Source organism: Bubalus bubalis, chromosome 8, assembly GCF_019923935.1.
Source record: "Bubalus bubalis isolate 160015118507 breed Murrah chromosome 8, NDDB_SH_1, whole genome shotgun sequence".
In the NCBI taxonomy this organism is placed as follows: domain Eukaryota; kingdom Metazoa; phylum Chordata; class Mammalia; order Artiodactyla; family Bovidae; genus Bubalus; species Bubalus bubalis.
The window spans coordinates 104,453,156-104,478,778 of record NC_059164.1 but is presented as its reverse complement, the minus strand read 5'-3'; the positions used below and the strand labels follow the sequence as shown (position 1 = coordinate 104,478,778).

Below are 25,623 nucleotides of genomic sequence, written 5' to 3'. Positions count from 1 at the left end.
TCCACTTCTCTGGGAGAAGGAAAGCTAGAAGGAAAAATTACAGCAGACTCCAAGGTTATCAAAATCAAATGACTGAATTCTGGTCCAGCATGTCTGGACTTCTCCTCATTGCAACCTCAGAATATGGTGGGAATTCCCATGCCTTGCTCCTGCACACACACACACACACACACACACACACACAAAACCACGGGTGGCCACATCAAACAGGCAACACAGAGTGAGCAAGCAAGGCAACAATTAAAGGAAAGGTTGTATCAGAGCAGATATTTCCACTTAACTATCTACAAAATTGATTACTACATTGAAGTAATTATGTTGAAATATTATACCTACCACATTTAAACAGAATAAACAATATAGAGTAAGATACAAGAATTACATCTTAATAGTATCACCAGCTCCAGGAGTTGGTGATGGACAGAGAAGTGTGGCATGCTGCAGTCCATGGGGCCACAAAGAGTTGGACACGACTGAGCAACTGAACTGAACTGAACTGATAAGAATTAACGTTCAATACTTGAAAACCAAGGTTTGTAGTTATAAATCAAAAACATAGAGTGGATTCACAAACACAAAAACAAGAGAACTCAAGCATGATACAAAGAAAACCTTCAAACCACAAAAGGAAAAACAAAAAAGAAAAAGAAATACAAAATCAACTGGAAAACAAGGTTAAAAGCAGCAATAAATACATATCTATCAATTGTTTTTGTTCACTCAGTCATTTCAGACTCTTTGCAACCCTGTGGACTGCAGCACACCAAGCTTTCCTGTCCTTCAATATCCCTTGGAGTTTGCTCAAACTCATGTCCATTGATTGAATCAATAATGCCATCCAACCATCTCATCCTCTGTCGCCTCCTACTCCTCTTCCCCTTAATCTTCCATAGCATCAGGATCTCTTCCAATGAGTTGGCTCTGCACAACAGGTGGCCAAAGATTGGAGCTTCAGCATCAGTCCTTCCAATGAATATTCAGGGTTGATTTCCTTTAGGATTGACTGGTTTGATCTCCCTGCTGTCCAAGGAACACTCAAGAGTCTTCTCCAGCACCACAGCTCAAAAGCATCAATTCTTCGGCATTCAACTTTCTTTATGGTCCAACTCTCACATCCATACATGACTACTGGAAAAACCATAGCTTTGACTATATGACCTTTGTCAGCAAAGTGATGTCTCTGCTTTTGAATACACTGTCTAGGTTTGTCACAGCTCTTCTTCCTAGGAGCAAGCATCTTTTTATTTCATGGCTCTAGTGATTTTGGAGCCCAAGAAAAAAAAGTCTGTGACAGTTTTCATTTCTTCCCCATTTATTTGTCATGAAATGATGGGACCAGATGCCATGATCTTTGTTTTTTGAATGTTGAGTTTTAAGACAGTTTTTTCACTCTCCTCTTTCACCTCCATCAAAAGGCTCTTTAGTTCCTCTTCACTTTTTGCCATTAAGGTGCTATTATCAGCACATCTGAGGCTGTTGATATTTCTCCCAGCAACCATGATTCCCACTTGAGCTTCACCCAGCCCAGCATTTCGAATGATGTATTCTGCAATAAGTCAAATAAGCAGGGTGACAATATATAGCCTTGACATACTGCTTTCCCAATTTTGAACCAGTTTGTTATTCCATGTCCAGTTCTGATGTTTCTTGACCTACATACAGGTTTCTCAGGAGGCAGGTAAGGTGGTCTGGTATTCCCATCTCTTTAAGAATTTTCCATAGTTTGTCGTGATCCACACAAAGGTTTTAGCATAGTCAGTGAAGCAGAAATAGATGTTTTTCTGAATTCCCTTGTTTTCTCTATGATCCAATGAATTCTTGCAACTTGATCTCTGGTTCCTCTGCCTTCATTAAATCCAGCTTGTAAATCTGGATTTCTCAGTTCACATACTGCTGAGGCCTAGCTTAAAGGATTTTGAGCATAACCTAGCTAGCATGTGAAATGAGTGCAATTGTATGGTAGCTGGAACATTCTTTGGCATTGCCCTTCTTTGGGATTGGAATGAAAACTGATCTTTTCCAATTCTGTGGCCAATGCTGAGTTTCTAAATTTTCTGGCATATTAAGTACAGCACTTTAACAGCATCCTCTTTTAGGATTGTAAATAGCTCATCTGGAATTCCATCACCTCCACTAGCATTGTTCATAATGCTTCCTAAGGCCCACTTGACTTCCACTCCAGGATGTCTGGCTCCAAGTGAGTGACCACACCACTGTGGTTATCTGGGTCATTAAGATCTTTTTTGCATAGTTCTTCTGTGTATTCTTGGTACGTCTTCTCAATCTCTTCTGCTTCTGTTAGGTCTTTGCCATCTCTGACCTTTATCATGCCCACCCTTGCATGAAATGTTCCCTTGATATCTCCAATTTTCTTGAAGAGATCTCTAGTCTTTACCATTCTATTGCTTTCCTCTATTTCTTTGCATTTCACCTAAGAAGGCTTTCTTATCTCTCCTTGCTATTCTTTGGAACTCTGCATTTGTTTGGGTATATCCTTCTCTTTCCCCCTTGCCTTTTGCTTCTCTTCTTTTCTCAGCTATTTGTAAAGCTTCCTCAATCACTTTGCCTCTTGCATTTCTTTTTCTTGGGGATGGTTTTAGTCACCATGTCCTGTACAGTGTTATGAACCTCCATCCATAGTTCTTCAGGCACTCTGTCTGCCTGATCTGATCTCTTCAATCTATTCATCACCTCTACTGTGTAATCATAAGGTATTTGATTTAGGTCATACCTGAATGGCCTAGTGGTTTTCCCTACTTTGTTCAATTTAAGCCTGAATTTTGTAATAAGGAGCTCATGATCTGAGCCACACTCAGCTCCAGGTCTTGTTTTTTGCTTACTCTATAGAGCTTTTCCATCTTTGGCTGCAAAGAATATAATCAATCAGATTTCAGTATTGACCACCTGGCAATGTCCACGTGTAGAGTCATCTCTTGTGTTGTTGGAAGAGAGTATTGCTATGACCACTGTGTTCTCTTGACAAAACTTTGTTAGCTTTTGCAAGGATCATACACCATGATCAAGCTGGATTCATTCCCGGGTCACAAGGATGGTTAAACATATGGAAATTGATCAGTGTGATACACCACATCAACAAAAGAAAATAAAAACTACATGACCACCTCAATAGATACAGAAAAGGCATTTGATAAAATTTAACATCCATTCATGATACAAAAACTCTTACCAAAGTGGATATCAAGGGAACTTATCTTAACATAGTAAAAGCTATTTATGACAAAGACATAACCAACATAACACTCAAAAGTGAAAAGCTAAAAACCTTCCCACTAAATCCAGAACAAGAAAAGGATGTCCCCTCTCACCACTTCTATTCAACATATTATTGGAAGCCCTAGCCACAGCAATCCAACAACAAAAAGAAATAAAGGGTGTCCAAATTGGAAGGGAAGAGGTAAAATCATCTTTATATGTAGATGACATGATACTATATATAGAAAACCCTAAGGACTCCACCCAGAAACTATTAGAACTGATAAACAAATTCAGAAAGGTAGCAGTATAGAAGATCAGTATACAGAAATCAATTGCATTTCTTTATACCAACAATGAAATATCAGAAATGGAAAGTGGGGAAAAATCCCTTTTAAAATCACATCTAAAAAACTACTTGATAAAACCAACAAATGAGGTGAAAGACTTATATACTGTGAACTATAAAACACCAATAAAGGAAACTGAAGATGATACAAACACATGGAAAGTTATCTCACACTTTTGGATTGAAAGAATTAATAGTGTTAAAATGGCCATACTACCCAAAGCAATCTACAGATTTAATGCAGTCCTTACCAAATTACCCATGATATTTTTTCATAAAACTAAAACAAATATTAAGATTTATATGGAACCACAGAAGACCCAGAGCTGCCAAAGCAACCCTGAGGGAAAAGGTAAGGGAGGGATAAATTAGGAGTTTGGGATTGTCAGATGCACACTACTATGTATAAAATAAATAACAAGGACCTACTGTATAGCAGAGGGAACTATAGTCACTATCTTGTAATATAGTGGAAAAATCTGAAAGGAATATATATGTGTGTGTGTGTGTGTGTGTGTGTGTGTGTGTGTGTGTGTGTATCTTAACCACTTTTCTATATACCAATAACTAATACAACATTGTAAATCAACTATACTTTAATTAAAAGAAAAAAGTAGTAAATGTTCCAAAAAAGAAGAGGAAACCCAGTGTCATGCAGCAATAGGCCACATTCAGAGGCTGATACACGAAGTGGTTGGGTTCTCAGTAGCATGGAATTAAGATGTGATCATGTTAACTAGCGGAGAAGGCAATGGCACCCCACTCCAGTACTCTTGCCTGGAAAATCCCATGGACAGAGGAGACTGGTAGGCTGCAGTCCATGGGGTTGCTAAGAGTTGGACATGACTGAGCAACTTCACTTTCACTTTTCACTTTCATGCATTGGAGAAGGCAATGGCAACCCACTCCAGTGTTCTTGCCTGGAGAATCCCAGGGACGGGGGAGCCTGGTGGACTGTCGTCTATGGGGTCACACAGAGTCGGAAACGAATGAAGTGATTTAGCAGCAGCAGCATGTTAACTAGCAAGAGCAATGAGTAAGCTGGTTCTATCTGAAGTCATTTCTGAAAGGGTCACTATAGGCAAAGTGTTAACAAAATCCCTTCTCCCCCTGCATGAGAATCTGACCTTCAGTTAAATATGTTATGGAGACCTCTTGCTTCCTTGAATGTGATGGATAACTCCTAGGTGTGTATCCCTTGGCTCAACCTGGAAACTAAGGCCATGAAATTATTACAAGAGAAACTGATTCTTTGAAACATGAGGCTTTTATTTTAGGGCAGCTTCTACCCTTACCTAAATGTGGATCTCTTCTCCTTGTACCTGAACTGTATAACTGGCAGCAAGGACACTGCAAAAGAAGAAGGTCTGACATTCCCCTGCTGCTGAACTGGATCCCTGAACTATACCCGTCTCAGTACACTGGTGCCACAGTGACCTAAGACAGTCTTGTGAGTCTGACCATTTATTTATTTATTAGAGCCCAAGAAGACCCAGGGAGGATACAGTGTAGTCCTGAGTCCCTACTTTGCTACTCAGTAGATCTGTAGGAAAAGTCTTAGGGCAAACAGTCAAAGCAAAAGGATGACTTGGTTTATTTGATGAAGACTTTGAAAAATGAGTTCAGGTGTGGATAAACAGGAATTTAAAACTTTTAATTGTTTTCAAGAGTATCAATGCTGCTTAGGAAGAATAAAACATTTATTCATATTTCTTAGACTTTTTTGAGTGCTTATTATGTTCCCAGGCATCATAAACCTCAGTTCATCTTTAAAACAGTTCTAAGAGGGAAATCTGATTATTCCTACTTTCAGATGAGGAAATTTTAGATCAAAGAGAGTAAGTGACTGGCAAATGTCACAGAAAATCAGTGGCTAATTTGGAAGGTCTTTTGAGACTGAGCTCTGTCCAGTACACTAGGCAGCTCCTCATTGGTTCATTCATTCAGTAAATTGTTATTATCAGCCAGTCACTTTTACATTAGGTGCTAAGGAAACAGGGAAGAATCACCCACAGCACACCCTGCCTTCAAAGAACATACAGAATAGTGGGAGAGACAGACAAATAGACAATTAGATCATGTATTAGGTGCTATAACAAGGAAAAACAAAGGGTACACTGGGAGTGTTCCAGAGGGGACTTTAACACAGCTTTGAGGATTCACAAAAGACATCTTTAAGGAGACATATAAATTAACTATTGAAGACGCAAAGGGGCTATCCAAGCAAAAGACTGGGGTGAGCAATGGAGAGTCACTACAGGATTTTAAAAGAAGAGCACCATGAATCATGCATGAAGCCCACAACCCAGTGATGTGGAAATGCTTTGCTGGAAGGGGATGGAATCAGAAAAGGAAACTAGTTAAATCATGCTTCAGGGGTTTCCCTGGTGGTCCAGTGGCTAAGACGCTGAGCTCCCAATGCAGAGGGCCCAGGTTTGATACCTGGTCAGGGAACTAGATCCCACACACTGTAACTAGGACCCAGTGACACTAAATAAACAAACAGATATTAAAGTAAATAAATAAATAAAACCTGCTGCAGTCACTCTTAAGGAATGAAAAGAGTACAAATAGAGACTCAGTTCAGTTCAGTCACTCAGTCGTTTCCAACTCTTTGCAACCCCATGAATCGCAGCACGCCAGGCCTCCCTGTCCATCACCAACTCCCGGAGTTCACTCAGACTCACGTCCATCGAGTCAGTGATGCCATCCAGCCATCTCATCCTCTGTTGTCCCCTTTTCCTCCTGCCCCCAATCCCTCCCAGCATCAGAGTCTTTTCCAATGAGTCAAATCTTTGCATAAGGTGGCCAAAGTACTGTAGGTTCAGCTTTAGCATCATTTCCAAAGAACACCCAGGACTGATCTCCTTTAGAATGGATTGGTTGGATCTCCTTGCAGTCCAAGGGACTCTCAAGAGTCTTCTCCAACACCACAGTTCAGTCCAACTCTCACATCCATACATGACCACTGGAAAAACCATAGCCTTGACTAGACGGACCTTTGTTGGCAAAGTAATGTCTCTGCTTTTCAATATGCTATCTAGGTGGTCATAACTTTCCTTCCAAGGAGCAAGCGTCTTTTAATTTCATGGCTGCAATCACCATCTGCAGTGATTTTGGAGCCCAGAAAAATAAAGTCTGACACTGTTTCCACTGTTTCCCCTGTTTCCCCACCTATTTCCCATGAAGTGATGGGACCGGATGCCACGGTCTTCGTTTTCTGAATGTTGAGCTTTAAGCCAACTTTTTCACTCTCCTCTCACTTTCATCAAGAGGTTTTTTGGTTCCTCTTCACTTTCTGCCATAAGGGTGGTGTCATCTGCATATCTGAGGTTATTGATATTTCTCCTGGCAATCTTGATTCTAGCTTGTGCTTCTTCCAGCCCAGCGTTTCTCATGATGTACTCTGCATAGAAGTTAAATAAGCAGGGTGACAATATACAGCCTTGACATACTCCTTTTCCTATTTGGAACCAGTCTGTTGTTCCATGTCCAGTTCTAACTGTTGCTTCCTGACCTACATACAGGTTTCTCAAGAGGCAGGTCAGGTGGTCTTGTATTCCCATCTCTTTCAGAATTTTCCACAGTTTATTGTGATCCACATAGTCAAAGGCTTTGGCATAGTCAATAAAGCAAAAATAGATGTTTTTCTGGAACTCTCTTGCTTTTTCCATGATCCAGCGGATGTTGGCAATTTGATCTCTGCTTCCTCTGCCTTTTCTAAAACCAGCTTGAACATCTGGAAGTTCAGGATTCATATATTGTTGAAGCTTGGCTTGGAGAATTTTGAGCATTACTTTACTAGCATGTGAGATGAGTGCAATTGTACAATAGTTTGAGCATTTGGGGCATTGCCTTTCTTTGGGATTGGAATGAAAACTGACCCTTTCCAGTGCTGTGGCCACTGCTGAGTTTTCCAAATTTGCTGGCATATTGAGTGCAGCACTTTCACAGCATCATCTTCCAGGATTTGAAAGAGCTCAACTGGAATTCCATCATCTCCACTAGCTTTGTTCATAATGATGCTTTCTAAGGCCCACTTGACTTCACATTCTAGGATGTCTGGCTCTAGGTGAGTGATCACACCATCATGGGTGTGTGAATAGAGACTAGCAGGACATTTGAAAGAAAAATTTTTAGAGTACAACCAGATTTAGTGACCAAATGAATATCAAAACTGAAGGAAAAGGAAGAATCTGGGATGATTTTCAAAATTCTAGTTCACTTGAAAAAACACAACATATATCTTTTACACAAGAAACACAGGCAGAAATAGGATTAGACATGCAAAAGATTTTAGGTGGCAGGAAGCAAAGGAAGGTGAATATTCAGATAGCAATGTAGGTCTGATACCTATAAAAAGGGAGGGAGAAGAAAGAATTGGGTAAGAAGAGCTCTAGACTGCAGTACAGTTCCAAAAAAGGGTCAACCATGCTGATGGAAAGTCCTTGGGTCAAAACTGCCTGTTAGAAGAGTCTCATGTCTCAGTGGAGCAGACCTACCTTAGTACTCCGGTCTCCATCACTGGCTGGGAGCAGTCTGCAGGAAGTGTGGCCTCAGCAGCTGGAGCCCTCAGTCAACTTTGCTCCCCGGGGCAAGAGAAGTGAGCAGTACATTTTATTTTTTTTTTAATTTATTTATTTTAATTGGAGGCTAATTACTTTACAATATTGTAACAGTACATTTTAATAGCTGTCAGAAAGACAGAGCTAGAGATCACCTGGGCCAGAACCCTCTGATAATGACAGGATTCCCTCATCATACCTGAAGCATCTGTTTCAGTGATGGAGAGATGGAATACTCATTTCTGCATCTTTATTGCCCACTACATGCAATGCTTCTGAGAATAATGATTGATCTAGTACACTGGTGCAGAGTGTTAAATAAATGTCTGGAGTATGAAAGAATGAAGTAGAATCAAGATAAGCCAGAGAGGTCAGAGAGTATCAAAAATGAGAAGTAGTTCCATGAGACACAGGGTATATAGGGGGCTCTGGTGGAAACCTGGTGGAATGTTTCATGAGGTACTGTCATAACTTACTGTGGATTCATGTGTTAAAGGCCCTCCACCATATACCAAAGGACAGATGTGCTTGGTGGAGACACTTGGCCTCAGGAACAAGCTCTAGTCTGTAACTGAACTCCAAATGCAAGGACAATTCTCATTCTCATACTTTGACCCTAAGAACCTGGTCACAGTGGGGAAAAGATATGCTCTGGTCCTTTGTGCCTGAAACGGCCAGATGTAAGAGTCTTAAGGGATTTAACAACTAAAGCTAATTTAAAGAAAACAAAACAAACAAGATGGCCACTTCCAGGGTTTCTCAAAAATGGGAGTGAGGTATTAGGTAATTCTCCCCTATGGCCTTGGACTCAGTCAGGAGAAGGCAGATTAAGTATTTCCCCTGGTGGGTTCAGAAGACCATATCCTCTCCAAAAGAGCTGAACTTCCCTTCAGTGTGCCTTTAGCCACAAGTAAGACTCCTTTCCTCAGCAAATCACCCACTACTCAGACTCACGTCCCCACTCCCACCCCAGTCTTTGATTAAGGGCAGCCAATATATTGTTGCAGTCACATAACAAAGTCTGAGCTTTCCCAGGAGTCACCTCCAGATTTCTCTGAAAGAGGAAACAGGGGAGGGGTTGGGAATGCCACACCTATGAGTCTGATTTCATTTGCTCTCAGGGAGCGAAACTCTGCACTCAGCCAACTGGACTATGACAACAGACTCCCCATTCTACATTTTCTACATTTTCCATCCATATTCCAGGCTCCAGTGGAATGAACATTAGTGGTAGCCTGAGCAAGTTTACTGGACCCACCCATCTGAATCTGTTATATTGGGGTAGGATTTAATGAAACCTCAGTAGAAAAAGGAGGAGGAAATATCCAGGAGTTAGCCAAAGGCATCAAGAAACAAACAACAGCCAAGCCAAAATCTCTAATAAAATGCTATGTTCAATTAAAAGAGAAGAAAATCCCCATACCCAAGGCAGAAGGCAGGATTAGGAATTTCGGTAAGGGCTAAAGAACCAGAAAGTCAGGGCTAGGTGGAGAAGCTGTCAAAATGACAAGAAGTAAGAACAAGTGTTCAAGAGTCGGAGAGGATAAATCCAAGAGTAGGGTTCAAGGTGAACAAAGCACATATCAGTTGAGACCACAGTTTTTCCACAGTTAAACTTCCCTGTGCTGAAAAGAAGCACAGATTTTTTAATTACAGAAGTTCTCCTTTTAGAATCCTTCTATGTTAGTGAATTATGCATGAATATTAAATCATTATTTCCACAGACGATTTTTCTCTATATATTTTTAGCTTTTTTTTTCCCATTTGTTTCTCTCTGTGTGTCTACACCCTCTTGGAAAATTCCTTCTTCCTCCAAATTTTATTTTCTTAAATTTTTATTTTAAAAAATCATTATTTTAAGTTTCAATAGATACCTTTTTGAAAGAGAACTTTATGTCAGAATTAGGAATTTTCCTAGCACCTCCAAGAGGCAAATATCAATTTGAAAGCAAACAATACAGACCAAAAGACATTTTATTTCTATAATTTTGAAAATGAATATATAAATCAGAACCTGAAAACTCACTTTGGGCTACATATGACAAAGTGCTAAGAAATGTGTTAATTCTTCATACTATGTCAGAATGTAACCTCTTTCACAAAACAAGAACAAAAACAATAACAATAGCAGAATTTACTGATTTACTCCATGTGGGACTCTAGTTTTCATGTGTTGATTCACTCATTGCTTTCAACAATCTATCAAGAAAATACTATTTCTATTTTACAAATTGTTGTTGTTCAGTTGCTAAGTCACATCCAACTCTTTATGACCCCAGGGACTGCAGCACACCAGGATTCTCTGTTCTTCACTATCTTTCAGGGTTTGCTCAACTCATCCATTGAGTTGGTGATGGCATTCAAACATCTCATCCTGTTACCCCCTTCTCTTCCTGCCCTCAGCATTTCCCAGCATCAGGATCTTTTCCAATGAGTCAGCTCTTCGAATCAGGTGGTCAAAGTACTGAAGCTTCAGCTTCAGCATCAGTCCTTCCAATGAATATTCAGGGTTGATTTCCTTCAGGATTGACTGGTTTGATCTCCTTGCAGTCCAAGGGAGTCTCGAGAGTCTTCTCCAGCACCACAGTTCATAGTTCAAAAGCATCAATTCTTCAGCGCTCATTCTTCTTTACAGTCCAACTCTCACATCTGTACATAACTTCTGGAAAAACCATACCTTTGACTATATGAGGAAAGTGAAATAGAGAGAGGTTAAGAAACATCCCCAAGGTCACTCAGTTTGTTAAGGTCTGAGTCAGGATTTGAGCTCAGGCCATCTGGTCTACGTTTTTAGCCACAAAACTTTATACCTGAGAGCTCCATTAGTGACAGAAATCCAGATTTAGAGTTGCCATGTGTCCTAAATATGTTTACAAGTTTGAGATCTCAAGGAATAATATTCTCACTGACTTGTCAGCACTGCTTAGTGACAGGAAGGAAATCAAAGCCTACATAATTTTATTAAAATAAAAGTGATTACATTTAGAAAAACCACCTATTTTGCATAAAACTCTGACATTTTAAAAACAGATATGCATCTTGGATATTTTGACCAATCTAAAAAAATTAAAAATTACTTGAAAATTTGCTTTAGCAAAATGATAAAGGGAAGCAAAGGACTATTGAAATTAGAGTCAAATGACTTAACCAGCAGACTGGATTGGAACCTAGTATCCAAGGGTCTTGACTTGCATTTGTCTGGCTGTCAGTGCATAATGGATTTGTGGAAGCAGGTCTCCTGTGGTGCCCGCTGCAGCAGCACACTTCGCTGTTACAGTAACAGCTTCACCACTTGCAGATTTCTTTCCTGGCCAGTCGCTCAGTCGTGTCTGACTCTTTGTGACCCCATGGACTGCAGCACACCAGGCTGCCCTGTCCATCACTATCTCCCTGAGTTTTCTCAAACTCATGTCCATTGAGTCAGTGATGCTACCCAACTTCCCCCTTCTCCTCTAATTCTGATATAATCCTGACACAATACGCTGTGCTGAAATGACAGCACACACTGTCTTCTGAATCTCTAAAACCCTGTGAAGTCAGTCTGCATTTTAAAATGGGGAAAGACAGAATCAAACAGGTAATTAAAGTAACTCCCCTAAGGCCAAAAAAAAGTCTTGGAAAACGGACTGAAGCAGAATTCAAACACGAGCCTGTAGGATTACAGTGCTTTTTTTGCTCTCTCCCCTCTAGTTCACTACATCACTGTCAGTATAAACTTGAACTTAAAAGCTAGTAATCAGCTCATTATGTTGAGTTGATACTTATTAAAATACAACTCCTTGTCTACATATTCCAAAGACTATTTCAGCCTCTTCAAAGCAACCATAAAAGGAGAGGCCATGAGAAGTGTCCCCGAGGGGGACAGGATGAAGCAGTAGTTACAGAATTGGTGCCACAGGAGGGTGAGGAAGAGCCCTGTGATCCTGGCTGAGGACTCCTGGGTCTAAGGACTCCTAGGCTCCCTCCCACACCCCACAATACTCTATGGATAAACAGATCCCTTGGATCCAGACTTCAGACAACCAGGCTCACACCGGAGCATCGCCACAAACATCTGCTTCAGCTTGCTATTTCCCAGAATGAGAACATAGGAGTGGCCAGCAAGATATAACATTGCAATTACTTCTCCAATCTTTGCAATCATTTTAGTTGCTGGTAAGAAATAACTGGATGTTAAAACAGAAAAGGAAAGATAGTAGAGTAGGAAGAGAAAGAGGAAGGAGAGGATGACTCTGATGGCCCTCCTGTGGGCCTCGGTACTGAGATCTCTGGAACTGGCACAGTCTTGATGCATCTGCCGCATATGCCTCCCCAGGGAGAGGATAAGCAGAAAGTAGGAGATTAGCGATATGACTAGGGGAGGGAGGTCCCACAGAGTCCCAAGAACATGGATCAGTTTATATTCTTTTTCTTTCTTTCTAAAGAGCTCAGTCATATTCCCGGTTCTATCAGTTCCACCAAGAACAGAATAGATCTTAAATTCCCAGATCAGAGAGATGGCACTGCAACATGATAACAGCAAAGTACTCAACAGCATCCACACAACCACCCTGGAAACTCTCCATTTGAGCCAGAGGAACATAGGATGGGAGAAACTGGCCACTTTCAGGCAGTAGAAGACATTGAGACAGGTGGTAAGCCAAATGCTCAGATGGTTTGTACATGTCCAGAAAACATCAATAATTTGCATGATTATCCCTTCATCATGTAGTTTGGGAGAGAACACCAGTAAAACACCATCGATCAAGAGAATCCACAGCAAAACAATCCTGGAGACAGCCAGGTTAGTGATAACGAAGTCATGCAAAGAGATCCTCTTGCTCTTGAACCAGCTGCTGCCATTGACCCACCCTATGAAACCATTCCCCAGCATTCCCAGGATGAACTGAATGGCGGTCAGAACCAGAAACCCCATATGGCTGAGTCTCAACATGTTTGCTGTTCAGCAGACCTGATCTTTGTTCTTTCCATTGAGAAACATTCTCTTGCTGATTTGAAATTCCTGTTAATCACCTCTACCTGCTGCTTCTCTGTACCTGTCTCTTATCTCTGCCCAGTTTGGTCTGTTGTAGACACAACACAGCAAACCTTCTTCTGGCTCTTTCAGGTTAGTCTGTCCTCTTCAGAGGACAACTTGGTTTGTCACATTCCATCTACGATCTAAACTCAGAAGCTCTTTGCCAAAATGCAAATAGAGTAGTGTCCAGTGTCACGCAGAGAAGGAAGAGATGAGTCACAAACAAGATGGAGGATTTGGACTCCATTTCAAAGGTGGTAGGGCTCTGAGTGGAAAGTGGAATGGAAACCCAGAGTGGAAAGGTGGGTCACCAGAAGGGTCACACAGAATCACTCAGGAGGAACGACTCAGGGACACATACAAAAGGGGGAAATATCAGAATTTAACCATATGGCACTATCACAATCATCCTGGAGGGAAGTTTACATTCATAAAACAGGAAAAATTCAGAGTCAATGGTCCTGGATCAGAATTAAATGGAGTGCCTCTTAGTGCCTCGTTCCTTGTTTTCTTAGAGTATGCTTCACATGAAGGGGCTACAAGCTCATCTCTAGGGAGCCACGACATCGGAAATTCTTAAGTACCTGAATGTTTAAATGATAACAATAATGAAGTATCGTAAAAGCTGCTCAAAGGATGGATTTTTTCAGAGCGCCTGACCACTGTATTGACACGTCAGTAATAATTCAGGCTAACCAAAAAAACATACAGACACTCTCTGTGAACCAAAACAGTGCCTTACAAATTTCCCAGGACAGTGTGCTTCCATGTATATCTCATTAGCTGGTGACCAGAATTCAATTTCTCAAATGACTTTGTTGAATATCATCATTATCACTGCCATCATTCCATCAGGTATCAGCGATAGGAATTATGAGCCCACAGTTATAACTATTCTCATTTCTTAACATAAATAGTAGAACCATCATACTATAACTAAAACCACAGCATTACTAAAGGCTGCTTCCAAAATGTACATTGACCATGGCCTACCAAGTAACCACATGTATTTCCATTATATTAAGCCTGCAGTTTGTTGTAGAAATCAATACTGGAGCTGTGATATTGTGGCAACCCAGGCTGCAGATACCTAAAAAGAATACTAAGATCACACACTTGCTCTCAACCATTCTTTTCAGTAAAAGACCAAAGTAAGTAAGGTAAGTCAGGGCACGGGCAAAAATAATATGCAGACTAAGGTCATTCCAGAAGTGTTTCAAAAAGGATTATTTTTTAAATGAAGACAGAGTATTAGGGAAACTATAAACAGATAGTTTAGGACTCCAGGGCAGGAACAGAGGGCACTATAATATGATGCCACTCCCAGAGAAAAAGCTGTGTGTAGAGAGGACCTCCAGACCATTATCTGAGATTTTCTCAGCTGGGAGACCCTGAAGAGAGTCAGCTGAGAGAATACCAGTCAGCAGACTAACAAGGCATTCTCAGATCATCTTCCACCCCTTCATTATTCTTGGCACTTTCTCCCCAAGGACTTAGACATCATGGTCCAAGTCTCTGCATCACTCCTGCTTCTGATACTACTCTGCATGACAACTGTGTGGATAAATGTTAGCAGTACACTCAGACTGACATCAAGACAAATCTTAGACAATATCCATTTATACCAATCAAAGTTCACTAATCTGAAGAACACAGAAGGAAATCAGCACACTTGAGTGTACACAGCAGAGAGATCAGCAATACATATAAAATGATAAAGTGGTCTGCAGCGTTGCAGGGCCTTTAAAGTCCTGACCTGAAGAATGCACCATGTCCAGTAATAAGTCCCCTTCAGTTCAGTTGCTCCGTTGTGTCTGACTTTTTGCGAGCCCATGGACTGCAGCATGCCAGGATTCCCTGTCCATCACCAACTCCCAGGGCTTACTCAAACTCATGTCCATTGACTTGGTGATGCCATCCAACCACCTCATCCTCTGTCATCCCCTTCTCCTCCCACTTCAATCTTTCCCAGCATCAGGGTCTTTTCAAATGAGTCAGTTCTTCACATCAGGTGGCCAAAGTATTGGAGTTTCAGCTTCAGTATCAGTCCTTCCAATGAATATTCAGGACTGATTTCCTTTAGGATGGACTGGTTGGATCTCCTTGCAGTCCAAGGAACTTTCAAGAGTCTTCTCCAACACCACAGTTTAAAAGCATCAGTTCTTCAGTGCTCAGCTTTCTTTATAGTCCAACTTTCACATTCATACATGACTACTGGAAAATCCACAGCTTTGACTAGCTTTGTTGCCATAGTAATGTCTCTTTTTAATATGCTGTCTAGGCTGGTCATAACTTTTCTTTCAAGGAGCAAGTGTTAAATTAAAAGATTTCATGGCTGCAGTCATCATCTGCAGTGATTTTGGTGCGCAAAAAAATAAAGTATTTTATCACACTGTTTCCATTGTTTCCCCATCTATTTCCCATGAAGTGATGGGACCAGATGCCATGATCTTCGTTTTCTGAATGTTGAGCTTTAAGCCAACTTTTGCACTCTCCCCTTTCACTTTCATCAAGAGGCTTTTTAGTTTTTCTTTGCTTTCTGCAATAAGGGTGGTGTCATCTGCATATCTGAGGTTATTGATATTTCTCCCGGCAATCTTGATTTCAGCTTATGCTTCATCCAGCCTGGCATTTCACATGATGTATTCTGCATATAAGTTAAACAAGCAGGGTGACAGTACACAGCCTTGACGTACTCCTTTCCCGATTTTGTAATCAGTCTGCTGTTCCATGTCCAGTTCTAACTGTTGCTTCCTGGCCTACGTACAGATTTCTCAGGAGGCAGGTCAGGTGGTCTGGTATTCCCATCTCTTGATGAATTTTCTATAGTTTGTTGTGATCCACACAAGACTTTGGCGTAGTCAATAAAGCAGAAATAGATATTTTTCTGGAACTCTCTTGATTTTTCAATGATGTTGGATCATATGTTGGCAATTTGATCTCTTTGCCTTTTCAAAATCTAGCATGAACATCTGGAAGTTCACATACTGTTGAAGACTGGCTTGGAGAATTTTGAGCATTACTTTACTAGCATGTGAGATGAGTGCAATTGTCCGGTAGTTTGAACATTCTTTGGCATTGCCTTTCTTTGGGATTGGAATGAAAACTGACCTTTTCCAGTCCTGCGGCCACTGCTGAGTTTTCCAAATTTGCTGGCAGATTGAGTGCAGCACTTTCATAGCATCATGTTTTAGGATTTGAAATAGCTCAACTGGAATTCCATAACCTCCACTAGCTTTGTTCGTAGTGATGCTTTCTAAGGCCCACTTGATTTCACATTCCAGGATGTCTGGCTCTAGGTGAGTTATCAAGCCACTGTGGTAATCTGAATTATGAAGATCTTTTTTGTATAGTTCTTCTGTGTATTCTTGCCACCTCTTAATATCTTCTGCTTCTGTTAGGTTCATACCATTTCTGTCCTTTATTGTGCCCATCTTTGCATGAAATGTTCCCTTACTCTCTAATTTTCTTGAAGAGATCTCTAGTCTTTCCCACTCTACTGTTTTCCTCTATTTCTTTGCACTGATTACTAAGGCTTTCTTATCTCTCCTATTCTTCGGAATTCTGCATTCAAATGGGTATATCTTTTCTTCTCTCCTTTGCCTTTAGCTTCTCTTCTTTTCTCAGCTATTTGTAAGACCTCCTCAGACAACCATTTTGCCTTTTTGCATTTCTTTTTCTTGGGGATGGTCTTGATCACTGCCTACGGCATAATGTCAAAAACGTCCATCCATTGTTCTTCAGGCACTCTATCAGATCTAATCCCTTGAATCTGTTTGTCACTTCCACTGTATAATCATAAGGGATTTGATTTAGGTCATACCTGAATGGTCTAGTGGTTTTCCCTACTTTCTTCAATTTAAGTCTGAATTTGGCAATAAGGAGTCATCATTTGAGCCACAGTCAGCTCCCGGTATTGTTTTTGTTGACTGTATAGAGCTTCTCCATCTTTAGCTGCAAAGAATATAATCAATCTGATTTTGGTATTGACCATCTGGTGATGTCCATGTGTAGAGTCTTCTCTTGTGTTGTTGTAAAAGGGTGTTTGCTATGACCAGTATGCTCTCTTGGCAAAACTCTGTTAGTCTTTGCCCTGCTTCATTTTGTACTCCAAGGCCAAATTTGCCTGTTACTCCAGGTGTTTCTTGACTTTTTCTTTTGCATTCCAGTCCCTTATGATGAATAGGACATCTTTTTTGGGTGTTAGTTCTAGAAGATCTTGTAGGTCTTCATAGAACTGTTCTATTTCAGCTTCTTCAACATTACTGGTTGGGGCATAGACTTGGATTACTGTGATTATTGAATGTTTTGCCTTGGAAACGAACAGAGATCATTCTGTCGTTTTTAAGATTGCACCCAAATACTGCATTTTTGACTCTTTTATTGACTATGATGGCTACTCCATTTCTTCTAAGGGATTCTTGCCCACTAGTAGATATAATGGTCATCTGAGTTAAATTCACCCACTCCAGTCCATTTTAATTCACTGATTCCTAAAACATCAATGTTCACTCTTGCCATCTCCTGTTTGACCACTTCCAATTTTCCTTGCTTCATGGACCTGATATTCCAGTTTCCTATGCAATGTTGTTCTTTACAGCATTGGACTTTACTACCATCACCAGTCACATCCACAACTGGATGTTGTTTTCGCTTTGGCTCTGTCTCTTCATTCTTTCTGCAGTTATTTCTCCACTGATCTCCTGTAGCATACTGGGCATCTACCAACCTGGGGAGTTCATCTTTCAGTATCCTATCTTTTTCCTTTTTCATACTGTTCATGGGGTTCTCAAGGCAAGAATGCTGAAGTGCTTTGCCATTCCCTTCTCCAGTGGACCATGTTTTGTCAGAACTCTCCACCATGACCCATCCATCTTGGGTGGCCCTACACATCATGGCTCATAGTTTCATTGAGTTAGACAAGGCTGTGGTCCATTTGATGAGATTGGTTAGTTTTCTGTGATTGTGGTTTTCAGTCTGTCTGCCCTCTGATGGAGAAGGATGAGGTTTATTGAAGCTTCCTAATGGGAGAGACTGACTGAGGGGGAAACTGGGTCTTGTTCTGATGGGCGGGGCAGTGCTCAGTAAATCTTTAATCCAATTTTCTGTTGATGGGCGGGGCTGTGTTCCCTCCCTGTTATTTACCTGGGGCCAAACCGTGGTGCTGTAGTTGAGCATTCTTTGGCATTGCCTTTCTTTAGGATTGGAATGAAAATTGACCTTTTCCAGTCCTGTGGTCACTGCTGAGTTTTCCAAATTTCTATGATCCAACATCTGCTGGATCATCAAAAAAACAAGAGTTCCAGAAAAACATCTATTTCTGCTTTATTGACTATGCCAAAGCCTTTGACTGTGTGGATCACAATAAACTGTGGAAAATTCTGAAAGAGATGGGAATACAAGACCACCTGACCCGCCTCTTGAGAAATCTATATGCAGGTCAGGAAGCAACAGCTAGAACTGGACATGGAACAACAGACTGGTTCCAAATAGGAAAAGGAGTATGTCAAGGCTGTATATTGTCACCCTGCTTATTTAACTTCTATGCAGAGTACATCATGAGAAACGCTGGGCTGGAAGAAGCACAAGCTGGAATCAAGATTGCCGGGAGAAATATCAATAACCTCAGATATGCAGATGACACCACCCTTATGGCAGAAAGTGAAAAGGAATTAAAAAGCCTCTTGATGAAGGTGAAAGAGGACAGTGAAAAGTTGGCTTAAAGCTCAACATTCAGAAAACGAAGATCATGGCATCCGGTCCCATCACTTCATGGGAAATAGATGGGGAAACAGTGGAAACAGTGTCAGACTTTATTTTTCTGGGCTCCAAAATCACTGCAGATGGTGATTGAAGCCATGAAATTAAAAGACACTTACTCCTTGGAAGGAAAGTTATGACCAACCTAGATAGCATATTGAAAAGCAGAGACATTACTTTGCCAACAAAGGTCCATCTAGTCAAGCCTATGGCTTTTCCTGTGGTCATGTATGGATGCGAGATTTGGACTGTGAAGAAAGCTGAGTGCCGAAGAATTGATGCTTTTGAACTGTGGTGTTGGAGAAGACTCTTGAGAGTCCCTTGGACTGCAAGGAGATCCAACTAGTCCATTCTGAAGATCAGCCCTGGGATAACTTTGGAAGGAATGATGCTAAAGCTGAAACTCCAGTACTTTGGCCACCTCATGCGAAGAGTTGACTCATTGGAAAAGACTCTGATGCTGGGAGGGATTGGGGGCGGGAGGAGAAGGGGACGATAGAGGATGAGATGGCTGGATGGCATCACTGAGTCGATGGACATGAGTCTGAGTGAACTCCGGGAGTTGGTGATGGACACGGAGGCCTGGCATGCTGCGATTCATGGGGTCACAAAGAGTCGGACATGACTGAGCGACTGAACTGAAACTGTGGTGGAGGTAATGACGATAATGGCGACCTCCTTCAAAAGGTCCCATGCACACACTGCCACACTCAGTGCCCCCAACCCTGCAGCAGGCCACCACTGACCCACGCCTCCACCAGAGACTCCGGGACACTCACAGGCAAGTCTGGGTCAGTCTCTTGTGGGGTCACTGCTCCTTTCTCCTGGGTCATGGTGCATACAAGGTTCTGTTTGTGCTCTCCCAGAGTCTGTTTCCCCAGTCCTGTATAAGTTCTAGTGGCTCTATGGTGGGGTTAATGGTGACTTCCTCCAAGAGGGCTTATGCCACACGCAAGTCTGCTGCACCCAGAGCCCCTGCCCCTGCAGCAGGTCACTGCTGACCTGCACCCCCGCAGGAGACACTCAAACACTCAAAGGCAGGTCTGGCTCAGTCTCCGTGGGGTTTCCTGGTGTGCACAAGGCTCTGTTGGAGCCCTCTGAGCATCTTTGGTGGGTATGTGGTTTGATTCTAAACACGGTTTTGTCCCTACCATCTTGCTGGGGCTTCTCCTTTGCCCTTGAACATGGGGTATCTTTTTTTGGTGGGATCCAACATTCTCCTATTGAAGGTTGTTCAACAGCAAGTTCTAATTTTGGAGTTCTCACAGGAGAATGAGATGAGCACATGTCCTTCTCCTCTACCATCTTGTAATCCAGTTAATAAATCTAAGTGAGCATTTAATTAGGATCCTGAAGGTCTACCTTCAAACCTTATATGCATAAATACATTCTGAATGTGGCTAACTCGAATAACACAGATAATTTTCCATTTCCACTTCCCCTCTCCTGGTGCAGACTTCCACGATCTCTCCTCTGAACTGCTTCATGGCCTCTTAACTCATTTCTCTACTTCTAATCTTTTCCCCCATAATATATTCTCCACATAGCCACAAGAATGATCCTCTGAACATGTAAATTAGATCATTCCACTTCACTACTTAAAACACTTCCCCGGCTTCCCAGTACAACTACACAAACCATAAACTCCTCATATATTGAATATTGAGGTCCTTTAATGGACCGGAACCTGGTGGTTTGGAGTCGACGATAAGAAAGTAAAAGAGAGAGAGAAAGAGGCTGATATTCCTTGTTTTACGCCGAAAACCAATAAAGCTCTTGACACAGAGCTTGCGTCACTCACGAAGGCACCGGGCGCCCTCTCGAGGGGGTGAAGGCACAGTGCGCCTTCTTGAGAGGGTCTTAGAAGCCCAGGCAGGAGAGTGAGAATGACGGGTTTCTACGCTCCAGAGAATTAGCTGGAGAGAGAGAGACAGACAGACACACAGACACGGGGACCCAAGCTCTGATGGAGTAAAGGTGTTTTATTCACCATAGTGTGGGTATATATACTGTCTTACCGGGTAGCTATTTTCAGCAAAGATAAAAATCAAAAGTCCAGACTTACAAATTATCATAAGGCAATCCATATCAAAGAGAGAGGGTTGTAAATAATCCCTTTTACCATATGGTTCATAAAAAAGAAGAGGGTCATAAATTGTTACTTATTACCATATGGAAAAACTAACAAAGGAAGTGCATGCATTCCTCAGCCCTGGGAGCGATTTGCCAACTCCTCTTAATTCTTAATAAGGGACAGAGGATTCATGACAGATCCAAAACAGCATACAGGAAGCCTCCTGTTAAATGCTTCCTAACACACATAGTGTATTGTATACTGAGAACCTCTTCTAAATAACCTTCTGCATTCAACACAATTCAAAATAAATTGTCTAATACCACATGGTCGGAGTTAAGAAACAGGCTTTACTGGATGGAGTAAGAGGAACCTTTTAGGTAACAACAGAAATGAAAGCCTGGCTCCTCCTCATTCTCCTCGGACTACACCCAGGGATCTGGGCACTGCTAGGTCAGCAGTGGACATATGTATGCCAGAGACATACCTCATCCTCTCTGTTTGTCCCACTTCTTGTAATCAAAGTGTGAAAGCAATCACCAGTAAGAAAAAAAGCATTCTGCTTAATGTCAGAAAAATCTGGATTTAGGAAGCCAGCTACTACAGTGGTCAGGAAGGCCACCTGACCAACACCTGAGGACCTTGATGTTCTTGTTCCCAGTGTTAGAAGGAGAAAATCGTCAATTCTGAAGGAACTGAGCTTATGTGAAATACATAAGTGCCTCATGTAAGTGCAAGAGACTCTCTTTGCCCAGATAATGAGTCGTCCAGGCAAGCTAGATTGAACTCCGAGGGTTATTTCTGGACAACCTTCCTCTTTAGAGTATAAATTTCCTGTAATAAGAGTCATCATATATCCCACTTGTCTAGGGCAATCATGGTTATGTAACTGTCACTCCAAGTAACTATTAATAATGCCCCCTTTTGAAGTTTTACTCACTGAACACTCGGGCCCTAAGCTCAGTCCTGGGAATACAGCAGAACTTCAATAAATACATATTGATTAAATAAATTTCCCAGAAGTTTGATTACTATTTTTATCTCAAGCTTTAGACTCATTTTCTAATACTGGATTAATTTTGTTGGATTTCAGGAAAAATAATGGAAAATAGATGAACTAGAAGTTAAATCTTATTTCTGTACTGCCATTCACTCATCTAACATTTCTTGAGCATCTACTAATGTGACAGGCAGTGTACTAGGTACAGGAATTCATGGAATAGTAAGCAAGAGAGACATATCTACAAAAAAAAAAAAAAAAAAAAAACGATGTAATGATGTGACCAATGCTGTAAGAGATAGATACAAAATATACATGCTTGCACAGACAAGGGAACAAATTTTCCCTGAAATAGTCAAAGGCTTGAAAGAAGAGATGACATTTGAGATACATCTCTTAAAACACATGGGAGTTTCACCTGGTAGGCAAGGTAAAGAAAAGGGAATTCCATGCACTACAAAAATAGAAGCAATAATGGTGGTGATGATTTATTTGCCAATATATTCACAGACCAATATATAACACATATCAAATAATAATAGGCTTCCTCAATGGCTCAGTGGGTAAAAAATTTGCCTGCAATGCAGGAGATGTGGGTTCAATCCCTGGGTCAGGAAGATCCCTTAGAAGAGGAAATGGCAACCCACTCCAGTATTCTTTCCTGGAAAATCCCATGGACAGAGGAGCCTGGTAGGCTACAGTCCAAACAGTCTCAAAGAGCTGGGCACGACTGAGCAACTAAGCATGCTCTCATAAAATAATAAATATACATAGCACTTAATTACACGTTACAAATTGTTTTAAGGTAACTGGAGTAAGTCATTTAATTTTCAACACATGAGGTAAGTTCTATTATTGTCCTCATTTTTAAAGAGGAAAAAGCTAAGGCTCAGAGATTCTCATAGAGCTAGTAAGCAGCAAAGCAAGGATCCTGACCCAAGCAGTCTGGCTTCAGAATCCACTGCCTTATCTAAAGATCTCAAAAACCACTATTGGTGACACCTCAATAAATATGAGGAAAAAAATAGGGCCTGGAGCAGTAATGTTAGTCAGGAACAAGACCTTAGAGCCCCTTTCTTTTATATCACACTGCTTCATCTTCTCTGGTTCCTAATGATCCCTATAAACTCCCAAATCATGGGATGTGCCTTAAACCAACAGGTGTTTCACTGAGAAACATCTGGGTCCCATTCTCTGCCTTTAACATTCCTCCTCATTTATCTGTATAACACATTTTATCAATTGGTGATTTGATAAATTGGAAAAAAACCCCAAGACAGCAACCTACGATACCTGCACCCTTGCCATAGAAATGCTTTAAGCGAATTGTGTGGGTGGCATCTGGCAAACTTCTTGATCTCTCTGATCCTCAGGTTGGAAATAAATAAAGTGAGGAAGTAGCAGACAGTCAATATGAATGAATCGTTTAAGGACCTGGGTTCTGGAATCAGGCCTAGATCTGAAATCTGAGGGCCACTGCTCTGCTCATTAGTTATATTATCTCAAGCAAACAAATCTTCCTAAACTTCAATGCGCTCATCTGTAAAACAGGCATACTAGTACCTATTTCATAGAATTGTTACAGTAATTAAATAAGACAGTGAGTATAGAAATGTAAAATGCAGGCTTTTTTAAAAAAAAATTTGACTTTTTTTTTTTTTTTGCCACACCACATGGCACGTGGGATCTTAGTTCCCCAACCAGGGATTTAAACCAGGCCCCGTGCATTGGGAACACAGTGTTAACCACTGAATGGCCAGGGAAATCCCTAGGAGTGTTTTTTAAACATTAGCTATTAACAGGGTCACTGCCCTATACACTAACCATACTTGGGATATTTTTATGAAAACTGCTATTTGTTTAATGTGATATTTAATACATATAAAAATACATGTAATATATATGTAAGCTATAAAGCAAACAAAGTACCCATAATCCCACCATCCAACTTAGGTATCCACAAAGTGTCATACCACAGCACATGTGTGCTGCTTCTCTGTCCTACCCCTGAGCCTTGCCCGTTTCCTGTGGAAATGCACCTCGAATTCTGTATTTATCACTCCTTCCCTTTTTGAATAGTTTTATTATATAGGTCCCTATCTATTAAAAATACTGTCTACTTGCTTGATTTTAACCTGTATAAAAACAACATGCTATACAAATATCCTCTGCAACCTGATATTAATGCAGTATGTTTATGAAATTATTCTTGTTACGAGATAACTGTATTTACCCAGCTGTATGATAATCCACTGTGTGAGCATTTATTTACCCATTCTATGTGGATGAACCTTGGACTGTTTTCAGTTTTGCACTATTACGTATTGTTGCTATGAGCACCACTGGACTTGTTTCTTAGTCTACATGGTCAAGACTGTTCTATAGAGTCTATCTTAAAGGTAGAATAACTAGGTGAAATGTCAACATTATAAGTTAATGTCAAAATGTTTTCTCAAATAAGGCAAGTTATCTCCCTCAAAAGGTGTCAATTTACATTCCCCCCACTAGTTTCCAAGGTCTACAACATCCTCCTTCACACTTTGTCCTGTCAAATGTGTTGAAACTTGCTAGCACGGAGGTCTTAAAATTAAAGTTTATTGAAGTTTCTGGTTTTGCATTTCCTTGATTAACGAGATTGACTAGTTTTTCATACATTAGTGGACAATTTATTTCTCCTGTTAAGTACTTCTGTCTTTGACCATTTTTCTTACTAAGCTCTCATTTTCTTGCTTTGTGTTTTTCATATATTCCAGCTCTTATTTTTTGCTCTCTGCTGCTGGCACCCCACTCCAGTACTCTTGCCTGGAAAATCCCATGGATGGAGGAGCCTGGTGGGCTGCAGTCCATGGGGTCGCTAACAGTCGGACACGACTGAGCGACTTCACTTTCACTTTTCACTTTCCTGCATTGGAGAAGGCAATGGCAACCCACTCCAGTGTTCTTGCCTGGAGAATCCCAGGGGCGGAGGAGCCTGTGCAACCCCATAGACGGCCTCCTACCACGCTCCTCCTTCCCTGGGATTCTCCAGGCAAGAACACTGGAGTGGGTTGCCATTGCCTTCTCCAATGCAGGAAAGTGAAAAGTGAAAGTGAAGTCACTCAGTCGTGTCCAACTGTTAGCGACCTAGGCCTTTCTATATTCCAGACTATTTCAGGTATATTATTTCAAATATCTTCTCTGCCAGTTTGTGACTTGTCCTTTTGCTTTCTTTGTGGTGACTTCTAGTTTAAAAAGGTTATTTTTAAGTTAAATTTATCGCTTGTTTCTATGTTCCAGATTTTATTTTAAAAAACCTAACCATTATCCTGTACTTTCCTCTAAAATTTTGTTTTTCCTTTCCCCTTTAAATAACCAAGAATTGACTTTTGTATAAGATGTAGACATTCAATTTCATTTTTTTCCTATATGGATAATAAATTTTTCTACAAACAATTATTGAATAATCTATAATCTAGTGATCTATAATGCCACTTTCACCCTATCATTTCCATATATGCATGTCCTGTTTCTGAGTTCTCTATTCTATACAACTGTTCTATTTGCTTATTTCTGCACCAAAAGTATACTTCATTTATTGCTTTAAAAAAAAAAAAAAAAAAAAAAAAACCTGTCTTGCCACCTGGCAGAGCAAGCCCCCGTCTCACC

General features: G+C 40.9%; 1 protein-coding gene across 1 annotated transcript; it reads right to left on the bottom strand.

Annotated features, from left to right (window-relative positions):
• Positions 1-10,820: 10,820 nt before the first annotated feature.
• On the bottom strand, positions 10,821-15,031 carry TAS2R3 (taste 2 receptor member 3). The gene has a single exon (XM_025291683.3). It carries the CDS (start codon positions 13,058-13,060, stop codon positions 12,110-12,112), a length of 951 nt encoding a protein of 316 aa, XP_025147468.2. The 5' UTR covers positions 13,061-15,031; the 3' UTR covers positions 10,821-12,109.
• Between the last annotated feature and the right edge of the window lie 10,592 nt (positions 15,032-25,623).

Coding starts and splice junctions, on each gene's coding strand:
- TAS2R3 (XM_025291683.3), bottom strand. CDS start 13,060: ATGTTGAGACTCAGCCATATGGGGTTTCTGGTTCTGACCGCCATTCAG.